The following is a 27,579-nucleotide window of genomic DNA, read 5'->3' on the forward strand; positions in this document are numbered from 1 at the left end:
ACCAAGAGAGAACTCTGACTGTGCCAACTCCAGAGGATGAACCTCAATGTTCTGGCAACCTGTGATGCCTGACCTAAGTCACCCTGACCAGAGACTGAATTCAAAACCATTCAAAACCATTTGAATTTAAGGTGGGCCCTCTGTTGGGATCTCACTGGTGCACACTGGGTACGGAACCAGCAGATCTAACGTGTGCTGTTTTCTCTTGGAGAGTTGTTTTGGGCAATATTCCCATTCTCAGCCCCCAGCTTTGCCCCCAGCAGTCTCTGTTTCCCTGCAGCTCAGGCAGGTGATTTGTCCATCAGTTAACCCCAGCTTTTATCAGCTCCAAGTGCAGCAGGCACAGCTCAGACGTCACTGGGAATTTGGGAAAGGTAAAAGCAGCCAAGCAGCAGCTCCTCCTTTTAGTTCAGCTGATACCCAGTGGGCTTGTTACTCTCTGCCCTAAAGGAAAACAGGCAGAAACTCCCCCCTTTTCCCAGAGCTTTCCCTCCTGGACACCTCACCCCCATTCCCTGGGCAGCTCCCTGGGATGGGGCAGGGCAGGGAGCACCCAGCCCACCCCCAGAAGGTGCTGGAAAGCACTGGAAGGTTGGGCTGCACTTACCCCACTTGGTGGATGTGCATCCCCTTGTTGGTGGGGCTGGCAGGGGCTGACTGGGTCAGCGAGGAGGTGTCCAGGATGCGCTGGGGGCGAGCGTTCACCGTGGCCTGGGGAGAACACAGGGGGCCTGAGCAGCTGGCACGGCCTGGCATGGCCCGGCACGGCCCTGGCATGGCCTGGCACAGCCACCCAGGGCAGGGAGGGAGCTCCCTATGGCCGGGGGGCAGAACAAAGCCCCCAGGCTGCCCCCAGCACCAGCTGCTCCCACTGCTGGCTCGGGCAGGAGCATTACCCCAGAGTGCCTCTGGCTGCAGCCAGGACCTGCCCTGCACCCCAAACACAGGGCAGGGGCACAGCCTGGGCCCCCTCAGTGCCCCCACAGCCACCAGGCTGGCCCTCACACCTCAGGACTGAGTCCTGCAGCTCTCACCATGACCATAAATCATAAAGCACATTCTGAGCCTGGAGGAAAGGAGGCCCAGGGGGATCTGGCTCTGCACAACGCCCTGACAGGAGGGGGCAGCTGGGCTCTGCTCCCAGGGGACAACAGGACAAGAGGAAATGGCCTCAGGTGGTGCTAGGGGAGGGTCAGGTTGGATACTGGGGAAAATTCCTTCCCTGGAAGGGCTGTCCAGCCCAGGGCAGTGCTGGAGTCCCCATCCCTGAAGGGATTTAACAGCCATGTGGATGTGGCACTTGGCGACATGGTCATGGTGGCCCTGGCAGTGCTGGGGGAATGCTTAGAGTGGATGGGCTCAGAGGGCTTTTCCAGCCTAAATGATTCTGTGATTCAGCCTCCATTAAAAACACCTGGACAAAGCAGCCTGGACTGAAGCAAACTTCCCTCTTTAGCCTTTTTGATTTCAGCAAGTCTCTAGAGGCCCGCACTGAGCCCTGGGCCCTTGCTGTTTGTTTTGGTGCTCACAAAAGCAGGGCTGGGCGTTTTCCAAGGCTCAGGCCGGGCAGGAGAACTGCTCCATTCCCATGTGCACCATCACCACCAAAGGCAGCAGAGGCTGGGAGAGGCCCAGCAGTGCCTAATGAGGCCGGGGAACAGAGCAGCAGCAGCTCCCGCAGGAAGGCTGCACGCCTGGGCTGCCCACACACCGGCTGCTCACACCCAGCACAGCCCCAGCCCTTCTGCAGGAACAGACCCACAGCCCTGGCTCCAGCAACATCCTGGGCAGGACACGCTGCTCTCCTTTGAGAACTGCAATCACACAATCACAGAGCACTGGGCTTGGCAGGGACTCTGCACATCACCCAGGTCACACCCCTGCCAGGGCAGGGCCACCTGGAGCAGGTGACACAGGAAAGTGTCACTTTGGATGTCTCCAGAGGGGCTGGGATGGGACAGGCAGGAGAAATTCTGTCCTGGCAGGGTGGGCAGGCCCTGGCACAGGTGCCCAGAGCAGCTGGGGCTGCCCCTGGATCCCTGGCAGTGCCCAAGGCCAGGCTGGGCAGGGCTTGGGGCACCAGGGCCAGTGGGGTGTCCCTGCCCTAGGATGGGCTTTAAGGTCCCTTCCCACCCAAGCCATTGCATGGCTCTGCAGTCTTTAGTCCCCCAGCACTCTCCAGATGTGGAACCCCATGGAGAGTTTGCCACTGAAGCCCCCAGCCCCAGCCAGGCCCCCCAGACTCAGAGCTGGGTTCTGCTCAGCTCTGCCAATGGAAGAAAACCTCAGCTGGCCCAGCTCCAAAACAAAGCCTCTCCTTCCCTGAATTTTACAGTAATTAAACCAAAATGTGAAACCCCTGGAACATTCAAGTGTTTTACATCACCTGAGGCAGTATTTTTGTTTAAGCAAGGAAAACAATTTTTGTTTGCATTCACTGGTAAAATTCAGCCCCCGAGTGGGCAGCGATGCACACACCGGGGAGGAGCAGTGCCCACGTCCAGAGCTCCCTTCCACATCCAGCAAGCTCCAGCAGCACGCAGGAGAGGTCTCAGGACACACTTAGCAAGGATTTAATTGTCACTGATTTGCATCAGACACTGGCCAGCTCCTGCCTGAGCTCCCACAGAGCCTCGAGCTCTCGTAGCACTGCTCATGGCATGGCCAGAATGGGACTGGGAACAGCCAGGGCAGGGTCTGAGCCTCACAGCCCCCTGTGCTGGGCAGCTCACAGCCTGTTTGTTGTAGTTTGGGGGTTTGGTTCCATCACAAAGCCTTGTTAGAAGCTCCCACAGAGCTCTTGAGGACCCACAGCACCGCTCACGGCACAGAACAGCACCGGCAATGGCCAGGGCAGGGTCTGAGCCTCACAGCCCCCTGTGCTGGGGATGCCCACAGCTCACAGCCTGTTTGTTGTAGTTTGGGGGTTTGGTTCCATCACAAAGCCTCGTCAGAAGCCACCCAAGGCAGGTGGTGCTGGCCAAAGCAAAGCCCCCACATGCACAGCACAACCCAGGAGCGATGCTGTCCTTAGGGCACTCGGGGCTAAGGCAAAGGAGAACAAACACTTTTGTTCCCTGAAGCATCCCCAGATCCAGCCCTTGTCAGTGGGAATGCTTCCTGGTTTCCAAGGCTGCTGGAAGGGCTGTTGCCTTAGGAAGCAGGGGCAGAGCAGCTGGCCCAGCGTGCAGGGTGAGATGCAGAGTCCCAGGGGCATCTCTTACTGAGCTCTGGGTTTGGGTCAGCACAGCACAGCCAGGCCCTCCCGTGTCAGAGCCATCAGCCCTCCCCAGGGATGTGACAGCAGCATGGCCACAGCTCCTGCTGGCACAGCAGCGTGGGCACCAGTGCTGACACTGACCCACCCCTCCACTGGCCAGGGAGCAACTCCTGAGAGCACATTTGGGTCAGGAAAAGCAGATCTGCTTCCTCTTCATGTCCCTTTTAACAGCAGGAGCAACATCTCATTTTGCAAAGAGCCTTCCAAACACAGAACTGAAATAGTTTCATGCATCTACAGCAGAGAGGGAATTTTTCCCCCCTTTCCTTTCCTTCTTGCCCTGTTTGGCACCTCCAGCCTGTCAGTTGTTGTACCCCTGTCTCTCCAGGGAAGGGCTGAGCTTGCTGCCCCCACTGCCAAGAGAATCCTGTCCCAAACCCAGCCCTTACCACTCACTGGCACGAACAAACCAGAGTCCAAGTCAGTAACTACTGTCTCAAGAGATAAAGTGGTTTCCAAGCAGAGATCTCTGAGGCATTAGGATGGCAGTGCACAATGCTGGCATCTCTTACTGCAGCCCTGGGCTGAGGATCTGGGCTCATTCCCTGGAAAGGCCCAGTAAGAGAGCTCCCATTGCAATGGCTCATGGTCTGGATGCTTGAGAGGCCAGAAAGGGTCCCACAGAGCTTTCTGTGCCCAGCCAGGGCAGGCACGGGGTGAGAGGATGCCCTGGGGCGGCCGGGCCCGGGCAGGGAGCAGCTCTGCCCCAGGGTGGCACCTCCAGGACATCCTGGCACCCCCAGGATGAGATGGGATGAGGATGGAGGTTTAGGCACCCAGCCTGGGCTGGGGTGAGGAGGGGCAGGGGTCTGCATGCTGACTCACATGTACTAGTTCACCTGGGTTGGAGAGCCGTTGTGGCTTCAGTCTGCAGGCCAGTCCCACTTGCATTATCTAAATCAGTTTGCAAAGGGATAATTTATTGAAGGATACTTGAGGTTTATCCCAGGGACTGATCTAGACCTCATTTACACCCTAAAACAAGCCCGGGCCCTCCCCCATTTGCTCATTTTACCTGATCAGAGTTCAGAGCAGAGTTTATCAGGGTGAAGCATTAAAAGCTCCTTCTGCAAAAGGCAGAGCCCTCCAACAGACCCATCCAGGTCAGCCTGCCTAAGCCTTGCCTGAGCATGAGAAAATCCACATCCAAAGAGCTGGCAGGCACAGGTGAGCAGGGCAGGCACTCACCTTGTAGGCAATGCTGTTGAGAACCTTCATGGCCAGGTCGGACACGTCGGGGTAGGGGTCAGCAGCCAGGTGAAGCAGCACTCTCCAAATTTGGGTATAAACACTGTTGAAACTCACACCTAGGAAAACAAAAACCACAACAAACCCCAAAGCCCTGCAGCACATGACAATCCATCAACTCCAGTTCTTTGATCTGATGTGAGAAAATTCATTAGAACTCTGAACAACCTGATGGCATCTCGGGGAACATCAAGAGAGGAGCTCACAAACATCCCACATGGGCATTCTGCCTCCCTTTTGCCTGGCTGTGAACTCTGCAAGGGCTTGTGAAATCAAAGTGGGAGGAAGCAAAATAAATTAAAGACTCCCTAAATCATCTCCAGTCAAACTCCTGCTTTTCCAGGCTCCTGAAGCAAAGCACCTGGAAAGGCCAAGTGGATAATGTCTGAAATACTGAATGGGGTAAACCCACAGTTACTGCCCTATACTGTGGTGGGTTTTTTATTGAATTCTCCAGGGGTTTGCACACTCTACAAGTTTAGTAAATGTTTAAAGCAAAGCTTTAGGAGCTGAGCCCTCAGGAAGCAGCGAGTCCAGCTCAGTCTTTCCCATTGACATTTGTATCAATTCCTCCAATTTGTTATTTAATGAGCCCATCAGCTGTTCGGTATTTCGGCAGAAGGGACTGACAGATTCAAAGTACAAATCAAATTAATAAGCACTTGCAACAACTGACAAATTCCTGTGAACATTTTATTTTGCTGCTTTTGGGGGAGAATTTGTTGTTCTGCCTCCGACCCTGCCGGTGCCTGATCGTGCAACGCCCCGGCTGGGAGTGCAGCCATTTGGACAATGTTAAAGTGGTTGCACTAACAACAAAAAAGAGCTAAAATAGAGATTTCAGATGAGTCACAATCAGTGCTAAATGACAGATCAAGCTGTTACTGCTTTTCCTCTCGTGTTTCTGGAGGCATCTATAAATATAAAGTTGGGAGGAGAGGGCCCCTTGGTCACCAGGCAGCTCCTCACCTGGCACAGCCACACCTGGTCCCTGCAGCAGCACAGCAGGCTGGGGCACAGCAGGTCTGAGCTCCAGGGGGCTGCAGGCTGCCCTTGGGCTGAAGGGGGAACCTTGCTGTGCCCCAGGTGCCCAGAGTGGGACAGATCACTGCAGAGGGCCAAGGCAGCCCCCAGACCCAGCTCCTCCCTCTCAGGCCCTGCAGAGGGGCTCTGTCCCACCCAAAGGATGCTCCAAGTGATGTCTGCTGACATTTGCACCTGGGAATCTCACAAGGGAGCACCTGGACTGTGCTGTTTGTGTGCTGGGGGTGACCATGCAGAGCCTGCAGCTGATCCCAACCCTCCCAGGGCAGGCCAGGGACAAACCAGGAGACAATCCCAGGACACTGCCAGGGATCCAGGGGCACCCACAGCTTCTCTGGGCACCCTCCCAGGGAAGGATTTCTCCCCAATACCCCATGTAACCCTTCCCTCTGGCCATGGAAACCATTCCCCCTTGTCCTGGCACTCCAGGCCCTTGTGTAAATCCCCTCCCCAGCTCTCCTGGAGCCCCTTCGGGCACTGGCAAGGCTGTAAAACCTCTAACAATGTAAATTGCTATAAGGCTGTAAATTGGAAGGGCCATAAACATATATTTATGTAATATTGTATAATATTTATATAATACAGTAAAATTGCAAAGGCTGTAAATGTATAACAATGTTAAATCCTGGAAGCTTCTATTACCAAGCAAAGAAAAACTGGAGGGGGAAGGATGAAGCACAAGAAGGGAGAGAGGCAAAGTGCTACAAGGTGTGGGAGGAAGAAAGGCTCAGCTCGTGAAGCAGCAGCCAGGTAATGTCTGAGGTGTGCCCAGAGCTGTGCCCAGAGCTCTGCCTCCCACACTCCAGCCTCTTACATAAGGGCCACTGGGAAATCTGGATGCCTTCAATTCTTTAAAGCCCTTGAAAAGAGAGTAAAAGCAAAGGGAGAGGGGGAAGAGTGAGGGGGGCACCCGGCTGATTTCCCAGGGGCCCTGGTAACACCTCGATCACAGAGCAAGAAACCCAGCGGCATTTTTTATACATCTAAGTGTCAGGGAAAAACCAGACTTTCAGCAGAACTGGGCCAGTGCAGTTCCCCCTTCACCTGGCAGCCTTTGAGGAGAACACAGGGAATTTCTCCAAAGGCACCTGGGGCTCAGGGCTGCTGCTCTTTCCTGCTGCCACCAGCCCACTGTCAGAGCAGGAGTGACACTTCTGGCACTGCTCCCTGCCAGATCCTGAGCTCCAGTCCCTGGGAAAGGGAGCAGCAGCAGGAACAGCAGCTCCATCTCACCTCCAGGGCCCCAGTGCCCAAACTGTCCCTGAGATGCAAACCAGGAGCTGAGCAGGGCTGGCGCTGATGGAAGCAGACAGCTCTGTAATTAGTCACTGACTCCCAGCCAGCTCAGTGCACCTTGCAGGTGGACTCGTGTTTACAAAACCATCCCTCCCTGCTAAGAATGGCAAAAATAAACTGCCTGCCTTTCCCTGAGCTGGATTTTCCCTGCCCATGTGGGGTCCAGCTCACCTGAGAGCCCTGAGGCCAGGCTGGGCTCCAGCAGCTCCAGGGAGAGCACAGTGCCTGCAAACCCCACTGCTTTATTGTGCCTTTATTTATTCCCTTTGCTTTGCCAGCCTGGGACAGGGCTTCTTTCCAACCCCCTGTAAAAATCTCTGCAGTGGTTTGAAGCCCCACAGATGGGGCAGCAAAGCCAGACCAAGGCTGCTCCCCTGGCCCCAGCTCAGCTCCTGGGCAGGGACCACAATGAAACCCTCACACAGCACACAGGCAATGGGAAATGCAGCTGAAATATCCCGGCCTGAACAGCCCTGAGGTTTTGGGGAGCTGCTTCACCTCAGTGCTCAGTGTGCATGCCATGAACCCTCCTCCAGGAGGGCCCCTGGGTGAAGGGGACACCCCAAATCCCCTGAGCTCTGCTCCCTGCAGGCACAGCCCAGCCCCTGAGCCCTCCTGAGCTCACCCTGACCCTGGGCAGAGCTGCAGCTCCCCGTGACAGCTCCACAGGAGCAGCTCAACAGCAGGAATTCCTCAGGGCAGGCACCACCAGCAGGGACACAGCCCGCTCTGAGCAGCCCCAAACCAAGCAGCAGTTCCCATTCCCACACCCCACTCAAATCCCTGCGTTTTGCTGCTGTGCCTGTTCCCAGCTGCACACACTGCTGGCTGACCAGCTCCTCTCATGAACACAGAGCAGGAGGCTCCCCTGCCCCAATTCCCTCTGTTTCCTCCACCTCTGCCCTCCTCATCCTCATCCTCATCCTCGCTGCAGCCACCTCCGCCCTCACAGAGGCACGCCCAGGGAAGTGGCAAACAGCTCTCCACCCCCAGCCTCTGCTGCTGGAGCAGACAACAATTCCCCAGCATTTCATGGCTCCCAGATTTATTTTCCTCCTTCTTTGATCACTCCTTAAGATAATCTTTCCAGCCAAGCTCTCTGTGGGACAAAGGCTTTCATGGAGCAGTTTGGATATGAATAATCAGCCTCGAGGTATGCAAACCCCCATCTTAATTCCATCCCTTTTCCTATCTTAAAGCTGAACATTTCCAGGACACCAAGATTAATGAGTGGCTGTGTGGAAAAGCAGCAAGGCTCAGCTTCCCTTCCAAAATGATGTCTTTGTTGACTAACCACAAACTGCCTCTTGCCAGCTGGAAAAGTGGGCCAGAAATAAATGTCTCTCCTGGTGCTGGCCTGTCTGGCCAAGGAGCAGCTGCCAGAGAACACAGAGCTCGGCTCAGAGCCTGTGTGGTGGCATTTGGGGAGCCACAATGGGCACATTTGGCCCACAGCTAGCCAAGGAACTGCCCGTAAAATGGGACAAGGAGGAATGGAGAGGTTCTCCTCAAGATTTTGGGAAGAAGTCTATTGTATGGTTATTGTATGGCAGGTTCCTAAAGCTGCCAGAGAGGAGCAAAGGAGGTTGTGGCTGCCCCTGGATCCCTGGAAGGGCACAAGGCCAGCCTGGACAGGGCTTGGAGCACAGTGGGAGCTGTCCCTGCCATGGCAGGGGTGGCACTGGGTGGGCTTTGGGGTCCCTCCCACCCTAAACCATTCTGGAATAACCTAAACCATTCTGGAGTTCTGTGATCAGTGAATCAGCCTAGGACAGGAATGCAGAGCACAGAACACAAACTGGGGCTGAAAATTTCTCCTTTCCCTCTTGCACACCAGATTCCTGCTTCACTTGGAGTCTCCCCACGTGCCCCAAACCCTTTTTTCATTGCTCTGGCCATCTCAGATGCCTTACTGCAGAGCCAGAGCCCCACTTTCTCTCTCAGAAGACAAGGCCAGAGCACAGCACTCCCTGGCAGAGGCATTTCTGCAGAGCCACAGCCCCATTTCCCCTCTCAGAAGACAAGAGCAGAGCACAGCACTCCCTCAGCCCAGGTCTCTGCCCCCCTGCAGCAGCCCAAGGCACATTAAGGAGCAGGGTTAGCCCGGGCTGCAGAGCTGAGGGGGTGGCTGGGGCTGGTGGCACCTCTCCTGGGGGAGCAGGAGACAGGGCTGGAGGATGGTGATGCCTCAGAAGGAATGAGAAAAGCCTGGCTTGCAGCAGGCAAATGGGGAGGTAATGGGATTCTGTGCGAGTCATGAATTTTAAACACTTCTCCAAGCTCCAGCTGGGCCTGAGCTCTTTGATGGATCAGGAATGAGGGAGGCCTTGGAGAGCTGCTCTCTCTTTCCAAAGTTCCCCTCACCACCTCCAGCTCCCCTCCAGAGCCCTTTCCAGCTGTGCTGCACAGCTCTGGTGAGACACACACCAGCCATCACTGGAAATGGGAAAACTCCAGTCCTAGCTCAAGATGGAGAGAAATTTCCTAACATCCCTGCCATGCTTCAGAAGATCCAATGTCATTACTGATAATCAAAAGCAAATTAACTGATCAAGTTCCTAATGAACTCATGATTTTAAACTGCCACAGGGGCTCAGTAATTACAATCCCTGAATCTTTCAGCTGGGAAGAGCCAAATCACCATTAATTCTCCCAGAAAACAGAGCAGGGAAAATGTTTCTTTGGTCAAGGCAAAGGTGATTTCTCCCTGAGTTACTCTCTTTGCGCTGATCTGTGAAATATGGGCCCATTTAGTGATTACAGAGGGAACACAGAGCCTTCCCCCAGCATTTCCCCGTGCATGCTGCTTTCCCTGGAAGGAGGCCATTCCAAAAGCCAGGTCCTGCTGCATGGTGCCTGTGATGCTGTGCCAGAATGGCTCAGCCTGTTTGAAAAGCTACAGGTGCTTTAAAGCCAAGCTGTTGTGGCCCCCACGTTTTTGTGCCTGAATTCCTAACGGGATTTCAGAGCAGCTCAGACCTGGAGCCAACAGCTGGCAGTGCCAGCCCTGTGCTGGGTGAGCCGGGCACACAGGGCAGGGAGGGGAATGTGCTGGAGCCCCAGGGCAGGGCAGGGGGGCTGTGCTCACCGATCAGGGAGTTGAGGGAGGAGTAGGAGCTGACTCTTCTCATCTTGTCGATGGTCTCGAAGGACAGGATGTACTCCTCGTTCTCGGGGCTGCCCAGCGTGCTGCTGGCACTGCTGCTCGTGCTCAGGTTCCCAGGGGAAAAGGCCACGGAGCTCCCAGCTGCCAGGACACAACAGCAGGTGCTGGAACCAGGACTGGCAGGAGAACCATTCTCACCCAGACAAAACAGCCCTTTCCTAAATCCTGCCACGCTCAGGGAAGGAAACCCCTCACCCAGGGGGCAAAGCCACAGTTCCCCTTTTTCACACTGAAGGATTAAACACAGAACGGGCAAAAGATTGAGTTAAAAATCCACTTATGCTTGGAGGCCAGAAGGCACATTTTCAGTCTCCAAACACTCAGAAAATCAATGCTAATGACCAGAAAATTGCAACTAATTATGAGGGGGCTCCTCATCCAGGTCATGGGAGCTGGACAGTTTGGAATGAAGCGCCAGCTGCAGCCTGGGCTGTGCACGGGGGCATGGGAGGTGCCCTGACTGGCACAGGGGAGGTTCCCTGGCTGTGCATTGGGACATAGGACATTCCCTGGCTGGCACAGGGACATAGGACGTTCCCTGGCTGGCGCAGGAGGCAAAGGAGGTTCCCTGTCTGGCACAGGGGGCACAGGAGGTTCCCTGTCTGGCCCAGGGCCCCAGGGAGCTGCCTTACTCTCCTCGGTGAGGCTGAGGTTCTGCAGGCTCTTGTTGAGGCTCCTGGCGCTGGTGACGGCGCGGATGTTGCCGTAGGAGCTGACGGAGCGCAGCCGCGGCGTGCAGGGCCCGTCCCGCACCGGGGTCAGGCTCCCGCCCTCTGCAAGGCAAGGCAGTGATGCTGAGTGTGCTCTCAGAGCCCCCAGTGCCCCGTGTGAGTGACACCCAGCCCCTGGGGAATGGCTTTGTTTCCCCTGGGAAATGGCCTCTGTATGAGGCCACTCCCCGTGGTTGGGGTAACCAACCTGAAAATTTCAAACTTTGCTGGGTTTCTCCATCAACCAGGACCCTGCAAGGCCATGGCTGGCACCAAAGCCAGCCCCAAAGCTGGGTCAGTGCCCCACTAACCTCCCTGCCCTATGGGAGGTGTCCCTGCCTAGGACAGCAGGGCTTGGAACAAGAGGAGCCTCAGGATCCCTTCCAGCCCAAACCATCCTGGGGTTCTGTGGCTGATTCTGACAGTCTGTCAGACTGATGCAAATGGGTCATTAAAACAGCCCTGATGTGCACAGAGTTTGGCATTCTCTGTCAGGCTAAAAGGGGACATGCTATGGCCATGGATCCAGCATGGATTCTGTGTCTCTGCTGTCCAGGAGGGCTGTTTGGGACATCCAACAAGGCCAGGTGAGCCCAGCCTTGCCAGCGCCTCCCAGGGGCCCTGGTGACCCCTCTCTGCCACTGCCCAGCCCCTGTGGCAGGACAGCCTTGGCCAGCTCCTCTCTGCTGCTGCTCATCAACCCCCCTGGATTTGCTCATCATCAGGAGCTATGAAAATTCTGGTTTCCTGACCAAATTTCAGGCCTGATTTAAATCATATTAAACTCCCAGGGAGCTGCTCTGTTTCCCTGCAGAGTGGCTGCACTGTGGTGGGGGCCCAATGCTCCCAGAGTGTCCCACTTCAGGATTCTTTTGGATCAGGAAAAGCCCTGTGGAAAGCCCTGTAAACATGCAGTGTTTATCTCCTGCAGCAAATGGGGAGGAGCTCATTTTCCAATATGATTCAATTATGCACAGGACAGGGAGAACAAACCACTCTGTGCAGAGACAGCACACAGTTTGGTCTCCAAGATCCTCCTGTTACCCTTCAAGATTTGCACTGCAGTTTACATCTAAAGGAAAGGTGAGGTCAGAGACAACTTCACCAGGACATCTCACTCCTCACACAAAGCCTCAGACACAACAAAGGGGATGGGGCCACAGGCTCAGAGCTCTTTCCCTCCTTGTCTGGCCCTCCCAGCAGCAGGGCTGGTTCAGGGTGTGCTGGAGCTCTCAGAGGTCACTGTGACACTGAACGTTCACGTGTGGCTCCAGAGGGGAGAGAGAAAATGAGCCTGTGCTGCCCTGAGCAGCATCTCTCTGCATGGGCAGGGGGCTCCTGGTGAGCTGCAGCCAGGGCTGAGCTGGGGACTCAGTGCAGGATGGATTTCTCCAGTGTAACATCTCACAGGGCTCAACAGACACCAGGTGTCCCCTCCTTGTCACCCACCATGGCACAACAGGGCTCTTTAATAACCCCCACCCACAAGAAGCTCACTGTGATGGGAAAACTCCTTAAATAATCCCCAAGTACATCCAGGCCCTGCATCTCCTGGCCAGCCAAAGCCCAGCCCCACCTGGAGCAGCTGGAGAAGGGAGAGGGTAATTCTTCTCCTCCTCTATGAACTGCAAGGCCACGGTGCAGAAATTGCTCTCGTACTGAACCACCAGGTGACTCAGGGCCACCACCAGCTCCTGGGGAAAGAGCACAAGAAACATCTCATGAGAACCAGGGGACTGAGGGCAAACACTGACCCACACTGCTGGTGTGACTGGTGGCCATCCAGGGTGGAAATTCTCCCTCAGTTCAAGGGCTGAGCTGCAGAAAGGCAGAGGGCTGGGTCTCACAGCTGATTCCTCACAGCCTTTCCTACCTGGCTCCCTCCTTTGGAGCAGCTGCCCTAGGGGAGCTGGGGAAGGAGAGGAGCTTTAGGGTCCCTTCCAGCCCAAACCACCCTGGGGTTTGTGGCTGATTCTGTCACACTGCTGCAGTGCCACTGACCTGGCCCAGCCCACGGGGCGTGTGTGGCTCCCTCAGAGCCAGGGCTGTGCCAGGGCTGGGGGCACTGAGCCCCCATGGCACAGCTGGACCCTGCCCAGCCCCTCCTGCCCGGCCCCTGGGAACAGCAGGCAGGAGACAGAGCTGCCTTTGGCTGCTGTCTCTGCTCAGGGACTGATCTCCCAAGGAGAGATTTATGAATCTCCCAGAGCATTCCGTGTGACACGCAGCTCCCTCCTGAATTAAACTGATTAAATGCTGGAACGAGACAACAGAAATGAATCTTTGCAATGCTGCTGACAACTGCCAGGGTGTTGATGTTCCACTAAAGTAAACACAAACATTAGGACACTTCAGAACAGCCCTCAAAAACAATCCAGAATGTCAAAAACCATTTAATGTACTATTGATGTACGATGGTGCCTCAGAAACTGTAGCTCTCCCAAAGCTGGGGAGGGTGGCAGCAGCTCTCTGGCCACAGAGAGCAGGCACAGACTTTCCCAGAAAAATCCTGGGAAGCTGGCTAGAAGCTGTGAGAAACTTGGAGGAAAAGAATTCAAACAATTATTATCTCTCTTTCTGCAACCACTGTTTATAGATATGGTTCTCTAGAGTGTGTTATTGATGGCCACCAATAGTGTGTGAAAAATTTTCACTTTGAGACCAACCAGGTCTTAGTTCCACCACTGTTTCTAGAAGTGTAGATTGCTAACAATAAAGTGTCTTTCAGACCTTCTGGATGATGGAGTCAATAATTATTACCTGGCTGGGGGTTTGCTACCACAGGAGAGCCACTGTGAGGGGCTCCAAGGGCAGGGAGGCTTTTCCCTGGCCAGAGCTCCCTCCTTCCCTGCACAGGCCGTGCCTCAGGGAGCAGGGGCAGCCCCAGGGCTCAGCCCCAGCACAGCTCCCAGCTGAAGGAGAGCTGCAGATCCCCTCACCTTGCGCACCATGGGGCTGCCATCGTTGATGAGCTGGGCCAGCATCATGGCCACGTTGTGGTCGATGGTGGTCGAGTGGTCCGTGCGCTCTGCCGAGTTCCCCACGAAGGTGCCCAGGGCAAAAACGGCAGCACAGCGAACCTGGGGGCACAAAGAACAGCCCTGCCTGTCCCCTCTGGCTCTCAGTTATCCCCACACACAGCAGCACTGCAAACCTGAGCTGCTGGGTCAGTGCTGCAAACCTGAGTGTCACACACACGTTTTATGAAAAATCTTTTCTTTAAGATTTCTCTTGAGAAGCTGAGAGGCCTCAAGAACAAAATGCAAACAATGGTTATCTGCTGCTGTGGAATGCAACAGGTGCATCTGTGATTGGTCTCATGTGGCTGTTTCTAATTAATGGCCAATCACAGTCCAGCTGTCCGGACTGTCTTGGTCAACCACAAGCCTTTGTTATTCATTCCTTTTCTATTCTTAGCTAGCCTTCTGATGAAATCCTTTCTTCTATTCTTTTAGTATAGTTTTGATATAATATCTATCATAAAATAATAAATCAAGCCTTCTGAAACATGGAGTCAGATCCTCATCTCTTCCCTCATCCTGGGACCCCTGTGAACACGGTCACACCTGAGCTGCTGGGCCAGGGGAGCCCCTGGGGAGCAGCAGCCCCAGCAAACTCAGCAAACTCAGTTTTAGGCCTCCACAGATGCAGGACATGGTTCATTTCCCAGAGTACTCAGTGACCTTCCCATGGGTGGCTCTTCCAGTTGGTGCTGCCTTGAATACTGATTAACAGGAACAAGGTACACACAGCTCCTGCTGGGATGTGGATCTTTTACAGGAGTGATGACTACAGTCTTCAGTTATGGGCTTAGATGATGGAAAAATGGAGCAAAATCCGGAAGAGCTTTGGAAAGCCACCCCACCTGTGCAGAAACACTGCTCTGAAAGTGGGGAGGACGGGGCCAGGGACAAGAAGAGGAGGAGGATGACAGAGCTGGATGTGGAGGGGATCACATCCCCAATCCCTGCACGTTATCAGAGCTGTCTATCTCAGCTCCCTTCTCCCAGGCTGTGCTGGGCTCTGTCAGTCACTGCCAGGCCCTGCACAATCCCTCCTCTCCTGGGAGTGCCACAGAGGTAAACCACTGCCAATTAAAGATGCATTTCCACAATGAGCAGGGGAGAAGAGTTTTCTTACTTGGACAAAAAGACTAGAGGGATTTTTGCAAAACACAGTGAGTTCTGGGAGCACATTTTTAACAGCTTCTGTTAGCAAGGAAGCAAAAACCATGGCACTGCAGTGCCCAGGTCCCAGGGGTTTGGGGCTCTGTGAACTCCCTCTGCATTTCTTTGGAACCTACTCGCCAGGGTGATAAATTTTGATTTTTGGGCTTGTTTGATTTGCATCACCTTGCAGAAACAGCAGCAAGCTCCTTCTCTGAACCAGACACACAAACCCAAAGCTCAGAATGCCCTGCTCTGCAGAACTGCAGCCCTGCCAGCTCCAGTGGGGCTCACCAGGAGAGCTGGAGTTTTACCTCTGGGATTGGGTCCGACAGGAGGCTGTAGAGCTTCTCATGGGCGCTGTCTCTCACTCCACACCACCTGGCTGAGTCGAAGTTCTGCCAGATCCTGCCCAGACAAATGGCCACCCACTGCCTGAGGAGCGGGTGGGGATCGTTCAGCTGCTCCAGGCAGATCGCTATCAGGTTCCCCTGCAGGCACGCCTCCTGCAACACAAACCGAGCCTTTTGTTTGGGATGACAGCTTCCCACCCCGTCCCCGCACAACCAGACTGTTTCTGAAGGAGTCAGGAAGCCAAGAGAAAATAATCGTTCTGTGGTTCCAGACTGATTTTGTTACAGACACCAGCAGCACGAAGGGGAAGGCAGCTAGAGCTGATTAGATAGTTGAGCATTAAAATGCTTTCTGCAATGCATAAAGCTGAGTTTTTCCTCTTTGGAAAGGTTCCTTGCACCTGTGAGAGCCCCGGGGTTTATGGCTCAATGCACAGAGCATTCCCAGCCATCAGGACAGCACCAGAACCCTTCCTGTGCCAGGGGCTGTGCAGGGACCCTGTCCTTGTCCCCCAGTGCCAGGTGCTGGCTGCAGAATGCCTGTCACATCTCCAGGCCAGTTCTCTTCATCCACACAGAAATAACAGAAAACAACGTCCCAGCTCTGTTTCCAAGCTCAGGTTTAGTGCAAGCCAGGACAGCTGTCCAAAGCCAGGCATGAGGCAGAGAGAGGTGGCAGAGGATGATGAGGGGAAGGGCTCTGGGACTCACCTGCCCCGTGTTGTAGTTGTTGACAATCACAGCCAGGATGAAAGCTGTCATGGTCCTGTGCTCAGCCTGAAAACAGCACAGACTGAGCTGAGCTGGGGGCAGAACAGCCACAGCCCACCCTCCAACAGGGCATCACCCCCAGAGCAAGCTGTGCCATGGTAAAGAGTGAGAAAATGCCAGCTTTCCCTCCCCTTTCTTGGCCCTGTTACACCCCAGCATGCTCCCAGCCAGCTCTGGGGAGACCCCAAACACCCTCATGGGAACCCAGCTGCTGCAGAGGGAATTGCCAGAGCTGTGGGGCAGTTCCCTGCCCCAGCTGCACCCCCAGGGACCCTGCTTGCAGAACCCCAAGGAGTTTGTACAGCCCTGGCTGGGCCCTGCCCGTGCCCACAGCCCAGCTCCGGGTGCCACTGCAGGGGAGGCAGCCCCACATGGCACCCAACAGCAGCACACCAGCTAAAACAGGCAAGGAAATGCCAAAGAGTGAATAAATGTGACTTGTCCTTACTGGCATGTAGGGATCTGCCAGGACTGAGAGAAAATACTTGTGCCCATTGTCCTTCACCAGGTCGGCCTGGCACGACTGAAAGGGAGACAAGAAAAGCACAGTGAGAACCACAACACACACACTCCTTCCTCCAATGATGTATAAACCTTTCATTTCCCATTTTTCTCCCACCTTGCTTCCATTTGAGAAGCCAGATGAAGCTCAAGCCCTCCCTGTGGGCTGCACCAGACAAGGGGCAGCGCAGGGAAGCCTCTGGCACTGCCAGAGTGCCACAAACAGCAGGAGATGAGAGCCCTGTGTGGGCAGGAGCCAGAGCAGCCCCTCTGGGGCACACTGACCCTCCCCAGGAATTTGTGTGTCCCACCAGAGGCAGCAGAGCAGCCCCTGGGGAGCACAGGGGGAGCTCAGGGTGGGCTGACACACCAGCTCAGGCTCCACTTCTGGGGTCACTCTGAGAGGATCCACGTGGAGAAAGTGAAAATGGAAGGAGGAAATCCTGCCTTGGCACAGCTCCCTGTGGCACGGGACAGGATCATGCATTTTTCATCAGGAGGAGAAGGGGAAGGAGGGAACTGACTGCTGAAAGGGGAGGGGGGGTGGCAAGGCAGAGATGCAAGGGAATATTTGAGTGCTGAGGAGAGGGAAGCTGCTGGGTTTGGCAGAGCCAGGAGCAGAGGGCCTGGAGCGCTGCCAGGCTGCAGCTACAGGAGAGGCTTCCCCGAGCCCTGCTCAGCCCAGGCTGCTCTCAGAGCCTGCCAGGGTCAGCACCGTGTGTTCCTCGCACAGAACCAGCCCCTGGGCAGCAGCACAGGGAGCTGCCCAGGCCAAAGTGCTGCCCTGCCCCTGCTGCCCAGGCCAAAGTGCTGCCCTGCCCCTGCTGCCCAGGCCCTGGGGCTCAGGAGGGAGCAGAACACACCTGAACCCCTCCGTGCTGGGAGCACAGGGCAGCCCAGCAGCACTGACACCTCCTCCTGCTCCTGCTGAGGGAATAAACAGCTCCTGTGGCAGTGGGAGCACAGCCTGACCCAGCCGGGCTGCAGGCTGGCTGTGCCAGTGCAGACTCACAGCAGATATTCTGTTTGCAGGGAGCCTGTGCCCCCCCAGCAGCATCCTCAGCACCTCCTCCTGCTCCCTCCCACTCCCACCATGTGCTGCTGCAATGAGGGAGTGAAACAGCACAAAGAAACACAAACCCACCCCTTCAGAGTGGTGTTTTGGTGTGTTTTGCTGTAAAGCTCAGCTTGCAAACAAGTGAGCATGGGAGGGAAGGTGTGAGGGGCAGGACAGCACATGGGAATCACACCTGAGCCCTGCACACACCTGGGGCTGAGGCACCACGAATGAGCTTTCCAGAAGAGCTCTGAGATGAATAGCTTTCATTTTCTTTGCTTTCCCAAATCCTCTTAGGATGTTAATGAAAATATTGTTATAAAACCAAACCTGACAATGCTGGATCAACAGCAGGAAAACCTTCACGAATTCAGTGCTGTGCTCCATACTGAAGTGCAGGAGATACAAAAATAACCCCCAAAGAGGAGAGATCCAACATCCAGAGCAGGTCAGACATTCTACACGGACTTCCAATTGTGCCTGAACGAATGCGAGCACCTCTCCTAACAATTGCACAGTGCTCCACTAATTGCACCCCCAAACCACTGAGTCAGAGACAGCACTCCACAGATTCACCTGCACTTACTCACCAGCTGCACTGTTCATGTGCAAGCCCAGCAGCAGGGCTGTGCCTGGGGCAGGAATACTCACACTGTCCACTGCCAGGATCTTGGCCCAGATGAACACCAGGAGAGGCCTCAGCTCCCGGGCTGAGCTCTGCAGCAGCTTCAGCACGTAGGGGAAGATGCCAACAGAGAGGGCCTGGAGGGAGAGAGCAAATCCCTGTCAGTAAAACCCAAATCACTCAGCAGGGCCCAGGGTGCAGCATTGTTACAGACACAGCTGAGAAATCTGGCAGGAAATAATTCCCCAAAAAGAGGGGGTCCCCAGTGTTTGTTGTTGTTATTTTCACCTTGAAGGGCACCAGGTACTTCCAGACTCATCTGGTCCATGGAGACCCTGAGTTAACCCAGCCCAGCCTCCTCTCCTCCCACCTGGGCTGTTTTGTGCTCCTCATCCTCACCTCCCTCAGCCCTGCTGCCTCTCCCAGCTCAACACAGAGCTCAGGAATCCCAGCCTTCCCTCTGGGAATTACCAGGTCTCTCCAGGAGGAGGTAAAGCCCAGCACTACAAAGTGCCATCACTGAGCTGCTCCAGGACCAGCTGCTGCTTCATCTTCATCACTTTTATCATCAAACAGCTCCATTTACGGGAGTGCTTTAAACTGCTCCTGTTTAATTCTTATTTATGCTCCACACTGTGCTGCCACTTCGCAAACTGCAGAATGCAGCTGCTGCCTGCTCACAAGAGCTTGTAAAACCCAGACACCAAACAGATCAAGGAGGAGAAGAAAATGATGCAGCCAGTAAGCTGAAAGAACACATAATAAATGCATGTGCTTTTTTTGGCTATTTATTTTATATATTTCCTCCTGGTTTGTCCCTGACGTTATTTCCCACTCAGCTGCTCCCTGGGAGCTCCCCTGGCTGCAGTGGGCAGGAGCAGGGGCTGGGTGTGACGAACCAAACCCGTGTGACACTGTGACACCTCTCACTTTCCAGCACGTGGCTGGCTCACTGTCAGAGCTGTGCTGTGCTGCCCAGCTCCCTGCCCTCAGGCAGCATGCACCCACCACCCTGCAGGGCACACGGAGGGGGATGGAGCCCCCGGGCAGCCCCCACGCACCAGACTGACAGCCCAGGGCCCCAGGTCCAGGAACCTGCCCAGCAGATCCAGCGCTCGCAGCCGGTGCACCTGGCTCAGCAGCACCTGCAGGGACAGCAAGGGACAGGGGTCACTGCTTGGGGGACAGCAAACAGGACAGCCTTACCAATATGATTGCCTGGGAAAAGATTTTGGGAATATGAAACTGTAAGAGAGATTGAAATGAAAGCAAGCTCTGAGATCCCTCAGTCACTGAACAACTGGAAAACAATGGTGTGGCTGCTGAAGGTGAACCCCTTTTGATGGAACAACACCCTCTGCTTGCAGACAGCTCCAAGGGTCAGAGCAGACCCTGCAGCTTGGCAGAAGGGTCCAAAGAGGAGTTTTTAGGGTTTAAAATGTAACACAGTGTGGTAATGTAATGATTCTTATAGGCTGTATGTAAATGCTGTAGGATTTGTATTTTGTACTAGATTGGTTAGTGAGAATTAGAATATTCAGCACAGAAGAAGATTTATTGTATTGTAACAAGAACCTCTCATTCTCTCTTTTACTCTTTTGTCCTCTCTCTTTTACTCCTTTACTCTTCCTCTCATCCTTCTTACCACGCTGTTGCCTTCTCTCTCTTTACTTCTCTTGGGCCTCTGACAAAGCTGGCACCCAGCAATGCCCCTGTGCAGGGTCTCTGGCACCCAGCAATGCCCCTGTGCAGGGTCTCTGACAAAGCTGGCACCCAGCAATGCCCCTGTGCAGGGTCTCTGGCACCCGGCACCCGTGCATGGCCGTCGCCGGGCCCCATGGACACGGTCTCTGGCACCCAGCAATGCCCCCGTGCAGGTGCCCTACTCTGACTCAGACCTGGCACCCAGCAATGCCGCCGTGCAGGGTCTCTGACACTGGCAATCCCTGGGGCACCCAGCAATGCCCCTGTGCAGGGTCTCTGTCAGCCTGGCACCCAGCAATGCCCACTGGCACGACCGCAATCCCCTGAGGGTTACCCAGCTGCCTTCTTTACCCCTGGTGCGGTCTCTGCAGCATGGAGCTCCAGGGACACAAACTCAGCCCTAGGCCACCCTCTGGTCCTGCCAGGCCAGGAGCACCACAGGGAGAGGCTTTGCTTTCCTTGCCAAATCAATAGCACAGACTTAAGAGGGAGCAAAAGGTCATGTTGGTCGTTAATAAAAATCTCATTAAAATGGAGTCTGACAACGCTAATGAGGTGGTGCTTTGCTGGCTTATACCTACCCTGGTGTGAAATATTAACAGATAGACTTGCAGTTCTTAATCTCCTTAACAGATGTAAGATATTGGAATGCAACGTTTAATCCTCAGTTTAAATTGAGGAACATCCTTCAGCATGGATCTCAGGGAAAGAGGCTCCTTGATTTACCTCCCCAATTCCACCCCCTCCTCAGTGTGTTTGCATGCTGCATATTGAAATGAGATTATTTTTCATGTTTAATACTGAAGAATAACTAAATTGCTTGGCTCACATCTCACACTCTGGGTGAGTGGTACTGGGCACTGAGGTGGTGCAGGAAAAGTCCAGAAGAGAGCAGGAGGATGTGGTAACTGCTGCTGTGGGCACACTCTGAATATCAGAGCTCAGATCTCAGGGCAGGTGACAGAGAGAGGACTTTGGTCATCCTGCCCTGGCTGGCACCAGCCTATCCCATCAGGCAGCCCAGCAATAACAGGGGCAGCACTGGGGATTGCAGCAGGAGCAGAGAGCAGGGGAGGCTGCAGCAGGAGCTGGCAGGGGGCACAGATGTGGCACAGCTGGCACCCTGCAGAGAAACCAAGGGACCCAAACTCTGTCAGGAAAGGGAACTGACTGCAAAGGGTGCCTGGGTGAACCCCCAGCTCCACACTCTGCCCTCTCAGCACATCCCCCCAGAGCACTCTGGGACTGGCTGGAAAGGCTCTGGGGCTGGGAAAGCTCTGGGGCTGACTGGAAAAGGCTCTGGTTTGCCATTGTCACCCCAAACAAAGCCCTGGGCCTCACAGGATTTCCCATTCCCAGCTCCCCACAACACCCTGAGCCCAGAGACATTGCAGAGCCTGGGCTGAGGATGGGGGACATCTCCTTAATTCCATTATTCCTTCTGGGGGATGCTGGAGGTGCTGCTGTGCCGCCCCACACACACAGCCCTGTGTCCCCAGGCAGAAATGGGGAGTTGATTCCATCCAACACCCACATTAGGGACCAGCCAGGACACAGGGGCTCAGGGCCATGGCACAGGCTGTGTTTTAGCAGGCAGCTCCTCTCAGAGGCAGGATGGAGTCAGGCCCGCAGTGTCTGTGCACAGGAGGTCCCACAGAGTGAATCCCACAGGGATCAAGGCTGGCCAGGCTGTGTGTGCTGCTGCTCCCTGATGCTTTCTGCCCCTGGGGTCTGAAACTCCCTCCCTTCCTGCCCTGGCTCAGCTGGGATTGGGTTCTCAGGATGCTCAGACCTGTTACCAGCCCATCTCATTGCACTGTACAATTAATGTGCTATAATTATAACAACAATTACACTGTCCCAGCTCAGATGGCTCCAGGCAGGAACACAGGTTCCTTTGCCAGGTGACCTCTCAGTTCCACTGCAGTCACGCTCCTGCAGAGCCTGCTGGTGCCAAACAATCCCTTGGAAAGCAGCAAAGTTGGAGCTGGAGCACAATCCTGCCTGCCTCCATGGCACTGACAGAGACAAACCACACATCTGCTTATCCACCTCATCTCCCAAGGCTTGGGAGACTCAGGAAATTAAAATCTGGTCCTGCAGAGATGGATGGTGCTGTCAGTCACAGGCCCAGCTGACAGGGAAGGGGACTCTCCTCCCAGATCCCTGGACAAGGAACATTCCTTTAAAAGAAAAGCTTTAAATTGTGCTGCCCACAGGTGCCTGGCTGGGGTTTGTATTTCTGTATTTCTGTCAGCACAAACTGCAGGGGAGGGGAGGCCAGAGCAGGCTGCAGATGACAGCTGCAATCCTGGCCCTGCCATGGAACATCACCTGAAACACTGAGTTCTGCTTCCCCTGGATTTCCTCTCCTTCCAAAATGAGAGCTCTGCCTCATCTGAGCAGGGTCCCCCACCCTGCAGGTGTGCAGAGCTGGGTGCTCCTGCAGCAGGGCTCCAGCCCCACATTAAAGGGAGCACTCCCCAGGCTGTACCAGAGGGATAAAAGACATTTCCAAACGATTCATGCTGCAGTAACTTCCACTTTCTGCAAATGGCAAGATAAAAGTCTCTGCCTGACAGAGCTGGGACACAGAGGAGGTGTCAGAGGAGGGACAATGAAGATGTGCTGCTCTCAGAGAGGCAGCAGAGCCAGACATGGACCAGAGCCATGGGATGGGGCAGGGAGAGCACTGTGGGTTCATCCACGTGGTGAACTCACACCCAGCTCTCATTTACCCTGGACAAGCCCCTGGTGTTTGTGTTCCCATAGGGCACTGAGTTCAATGAGGGGGCAGGAGAGACAGGGACACCCTTGGGACAGGCAGGGATAGCCCTGGGACAAGCAGGGACACACCTGGGACAGGCAGGGAGAGGTAGGGACAACCCTGGCATGGACAGGGAAAGGCAGGGACACCCGTGGCATGGGCAGGGACCCCAATGGCATAGCAGGGACCCCCCTGGGACAGACAGGGAGAGGCAGGGACACCCCTGGCATGGATAGGGAGAGGCAGGGACCCCCCCAGCCCCAGCACTGACCTGCAGCACGATGGGCAGCTGCTCCGGCGGGTTGCGGTTCTCCACGCCCATGGTCAGCCACACCTGGAACGCCGTGAGCTGCTCGGCGAAGAAGGGGCTGTGCTGGGGGAGCAGACAGGGACAGCAGCCTGGGTTAAACACCAGGGAGGGCAGGCAGGAGCTCTGACACCCCTGGCCCTCGCTGTTTCCCAGGTTTGTGCTTTGGAACTCAGCCGTGTTTGCTCGGGGTTTCTAAATGCACAAAACCTCCCCAAAGACTGAGCAGACACACGTCCCTTAGATGTGGTGGGGAGAAGGAGGGAAGGGGAGAGAAAGGGGAAAAGTGAGCACAGAGGTCCTGGGGAAGCTGGCTGCTCTCCCCAGAGCAGCAGATGGAGCAGAGAGGATTTATCTGCTCTGCAGAGGCCGTTTCACTCCTGCAGCAGCACTCAGAGCTGCCTCTGCCCCAGCCAGGGAGGCACAGACCAGGTGCAATGAGAGCAAATTCCTCATCCATCCATCACCCTGAGGATGTGCTGCAAACCCAGGGTGAGAATGCACTGACCAAAGCACTCAGCAGGAACCCACAGAGAAACAGGAATCAGTGGGGAAGGAGGGAGGGCAGAGATGGAGGAGGGAGAGAAACCCAGCCCAAACCATCCCTGTGGGAGCACTGGGAGCCCCCAGGCCCTTCCCCAGCAGGTTTTTGTGTTTGCCAGCTCTGAGCAGGCAGGAACAGCCTGGAAGAGCCAGGAGAGGTTTGAGATGTGCTGCTGATGCACCCCAGCCCCGAGGCTGTGCCCAGGGCTGTGCCCAGGGCTGTGCCAGGCCAGGCTGCACTGGCAGCCCCCAGCAGGTCCCTGTGCCTCACCCAGCTGCTGCCCAGCCCTGCCAGTGGCCACAGTGACCACGGGCACTGTCCCTTCCCTGCTCCTGGCCATCCCCACCCAGGCTGGACCTGGCTGCACGCTGCTCCCAGCCCCAGCTGCTCTCTGAGGCTGAACCTGCCTCCATTCCAGCCCAAACCCACACCAAACCCCATTTGTCAGGCCTGAAAAGCAGCCTGGAAATTGCTCCCAGCCCACCCTGAATCGATGTCCAGCTGAGAATGGCCACTCTTGTCCGTGACCTCCTGCCTGATCCCAGCCAGTCTGTGCCTCATCCCACCCCAGAACACTCAGAAATCTCCCAAATTTCAGCTCACTTGACAGAGAATGCCCAGCTGAGGGTTAACACTAATAAAAAAGGCCTCCAATGGCATTGTTAGAGACTGAAAGTAAAAATGAACGTAAGCCAGGAGAGGAAAAACAGTATTTTCTACGTTGTAAAGCAGAGCACAGAGTGAGGAAGGAAGGGTGGGAGGATAAAGGCCTCAGGGCATCCTCATCAGCCCCCAGCCTGGCAGGAGCCCACAGCTCTCCTGCTGCAATTACAGCCAGAAAACCTGGGGAAGTTTGGGAATATAAATAAACTGCAAAAATGCTGCTGAAAATTAGAGAGACATCAGGGCGGAGCAGGGACCTGAGCTTGTACAGCAATTATTATTTAAAGTTTCACTTCATGGAATGGCAAAGGAATATCAAGTAAAATCCATTCTGAATAAAGGAATTTAAACTAAATAGAATATTAAAATTTTTTGTTTTCTGAGATTAAATAAAGCAGAAAAACCCCCAGTGACTCCTGTTAACAACCCTGGGACAGTGCCCACTCACCCTGAAGGCAGTTCCCTCCTCGATGATGGTGGGCAGCTGGGAGAGGCAAATGTCCACAGCAAGGTCCCAGGCTTGCCTGCAGGGAGAGAGGGAACCACAGGTTATCCTCAGGAACAGCAAGGGAAACTGGAATTGTGACCATCCAGGAATGTGGGCAGTGTTATCTGGCTCAGGAGTGCTCAATATTCCCTGTTTCCAGGGAGAAATGGGGAAAACACCTGAAGGAGTTTCTGCAGCACTGGAGAGTGTCAGCCCACAGGGCCTTTGAGGTGTTTTACTATGCAGGAGAATGGCTCAGGAAGCAGAGACAACTGCTCTGATTTTGGCTGCCCACAGAAGCATTCTGAGGGTCACTCACTGCAGCAGCACACACAGAAGATGCCCAGCTCCTCACAGTAATTTTAGGTAAGCAGCACTAATACTGCTACAGAAATGCCCAAAGCAGCCCTGTGAGGTCAGATCTCAAAGGCTTTAAGTGTTATCAGAAAGAACAAACAAAAAATTTGAAAAGAGATTGGAGTAGATTAAAATGAAATCTCTTTTTGATGCTTCTAAAATCAGGCTGCTGGAAAGAGCCACAGAGCCAACACCACCCAAACCATCCAAACCTCTGCCAACCTTCCCAAACAAAAACCACAAAGTGAAACCTCAACCCTCCTGCTCTCCACAACCAAGGGCTGTTGATTAATGGCAGCTGTGGAAGAGGCTCTACTCAAGCCAAATGCTTCTCCAGCCATCCCAGAGCAGCCCTGAAATGATTCTCCAGCCCTTCCAAACCACCCAAAGCACTGCTTCTGTGCAAAACACAAATCCTCCCAGCCCATGGGACACCAGCAACCAAAGTAAAACTTCTCTGCTTCCAACCAGTGCAACAGCTGCTCCCTCCTCAGAGCCTCAGGGTTACACACAGGTTACACACAGGTTACTCACTGTGCTGGCTGCACAGACAATGCCATTAAACTCCTGTTGCAATAATTACAGGATTCAAACCAAGCCACGAACGAACGGGAAAGGGATAAACCCTGGAGGGTGGGGAGAACTCTGGCACAGGGCTGGGGACAGGGATGGCTGGGAGGAGGAGGAGGAGGAGGAGCAGTGATTGGCAGCTTTAATACCCCAGAGGGAACAGGAAAGGTGGGCACGCCGTGGATGTGCTGCCCAAATCCCATCACACAAACAAGAGATAAATTTGGGAGCGCAGGGACCCGGGATGGGAGGAGCTGCATCCCACCCGTGATTTATGAAAGGCAGAGATCACAGCACCCCCTCAGCAGAGATGCTGCCTGCAAAGGGCTCTGCAAGATTTGTTCTCACTGCATTTGGGACACAAAGGGCTCAACATCGTTCTTTGCTCCCTGCTCTCCCCAGTAACCCCAGGCCCTGCACCCTGACAGTGACACACTGATGGATCCATGGGGTGACAACCCTGTAAACACCCAGGCCTTCCACTGAGTTATGCTGTGAAAGAAGGTGTTAAAGAGGATGATTTTTAATATTACCTTGCAGTAATTGCACAAAGTTGAAAGCTCTCCTTAGCAGGAAGACTGACTCAGTTAAATAAAGGGATTTTGCTTATCCCAAAGCCAAGGCAGCACCACAGCAGGAATTGTGTGTGGAGGGACCCCACCTCAGCCCAGCACCCTTTCACTACACCAGGACTCTCTGAATGTTCAAAAATTTAACACAAACTCATCAGCTGCCTCCTTGTTTCCCAGAGCTGCTGCAAAGTTTAGAATTAAGTTCCAGCCCTGCTCAGGGACTGTTCACTGCCCAAACCCAGTGCCAGGCAGTGGAACCCCAGGAACAGAGGGAGCACAAACCCAGCCCTGCTCAGGGACTGTTCACTGCCCAAACCATGAACTGCCAGGCAGTGGAACTCCAGGAGCACTGGGGATGTGAGATTTCTGAGAGCAGAGTCCCAGCCCAGCCAGAGCTGTCTGCCTGCACCCACGGGTACCCATTAGCTGGCAGCTCCTGGGGGCTGATTTCCTTACACTCAAATTTTTGGGCTGACTCAATGTCTAATGCTTTTAACTCTGGGTTTGGAGTTTTTTTTTATTAATAATGTATTCTTGACGTCTTTTAACGCTCTCTTTCCCCCTGGGAGTGGTGGGTATTACCCGGCACCACCCAGGTACCAGGAACAGGAGGTTCCCTGCCTGGAGGAGCAGCTGGAGGGAGGCTGAAGCCACCCCTCAGCCCTGGGGCACCTCCTCCTTCTGAGCCCCATTTCTGGAGCCATTAAATATTTCCCAGCCCACAGGGTCTGTTGGGCAAGACATTCCCCCTCAGTTCTGGAGCCCAGTGCCAGCCATGCCCTGTGACACTGCCCAGGTGCCAGCCCCAGCTCACCTGTGTGGCAGCCACCCTGTCACCTCCCTAAGCTGCTTTAGGGCACAGCTGGAAGCTGCTCAGACACAGCTATTTTTATAAGCTGGTTATTGCTGTGAATATCTGGCACAAGTCTGAAATCCTTTTCTTCCCCCAGCACATCCCCCTGCTCCAGCCACGACTTAGGGCACAGGCTTTGCTATTTCTGTGCCACAGCAAAGTGTGCTAGTCTGATAATGGGGCTTGGAGATGGTAAGGCTAACACAGAGACACAAAAAATATCAGGTTGCAGTGTAATCTGAACTAATCTAATCCTTCAGCAGCTCCAAATGCCTCTCCCAACAATCACCTTCCTCCTGCAGAGCCCTGAGTGCCTGGGTGCAGCTCCAGCTCCTCATTTCCCTGAGGGATGGCTGGGCAGCCCTGATCCATCCTGCTCCACCTGCAATTGCCTTGCTGCATTATGGTTTTGTTTCCAGCCCCAATCTCCAGCTCCCTGGATTTGCAGTACATTATGGCTCCTTTCAACCCAAATTTCATGGCCTGCAAACACACCACAGTGTTTCTATTAGGGATGGGTTGTAGCTCTTCCAAAGCA

General features: G+C 54.6%; 1 protein-coding gene across 3 annotated transcripts in view; it reads right to left on the minus strand.

Moving 5' to 3' along the window:
- Positions 1-27,579, minus strand: part of RPTOR (regulatory associated protein of MTOR complex 1) — a 98,855-nt gene that overhangs the window by 26,743 nt on the left and 44,533 nt on the right. For 2 of the 3 annotated variants that reach the window (XM_064728375.1, XM_064728377.1), the window contains 14 exons: positions 24,651-24,726; positions 22,960-23,061; positions 19,279-19,362; positions 18,244-18,354; positions 16,483-16,557; positions 15,975-16,040; positions 15,225-15,416; positions 13,684-13,824; positions 12,321-12,438; positions 10,667-10,807; positions 9,957-10,115; positions 4,469-4,587; positions 4,106-4,174; positions 608-711 (listed from right to left, as the gene is read on the minus strand). In XM_064728375.1, coding sequence (XP_064584445.1) covers positions 608-711; positions 4,106-4,174; positions 4,469-4,587; positions 9,957-10,115; positions 10,667-10,807; positions 12,321-12,438; positions 13,684-13,824; positions 15,225-15,416; positions 15,975-16,040; positions 16,483-16,557; positions 18,244-18,354; positions 19,279-19,362; positions 22,960-23,061; positions 24,651-24,726 — 1,557 coding nt within the window. The remainder of the gene's footprint in view (positions 1-607; positions 712-4,105; positions 4,175-4,468; positions 4,588-9,956; positions 10,116-10,666; positions 10,808-12,320; positions 12,439-13,683; positions 13,825-15,224; positions 15,417-15,974; positions 16,041-16,482; positions 16,558-18,243; positions 18,355-19,278; positions 19,363-22,959; positions 23,062-24,650; positions 24,727-27,579) is intronic. The other variant, XM_064728376.1, reaches the window with a different exon arrangement.

Source organism: Zonotrichia leucophrys, chromosome 18, assembly GCF_028769735.1.
Source record: "Zonotrichia leucophrys gambelii isolate GWCS_2022_RI chromosome 18, RI_Zleu_2.0, whole genome shotgun sequence".
Taxonomy (NCBI): Eukaryota; Metazoa; Chordata; class Aves; order Passeriformes; family Passerellidae; genus Zonotrichia; species Zonotrichia leucophrys.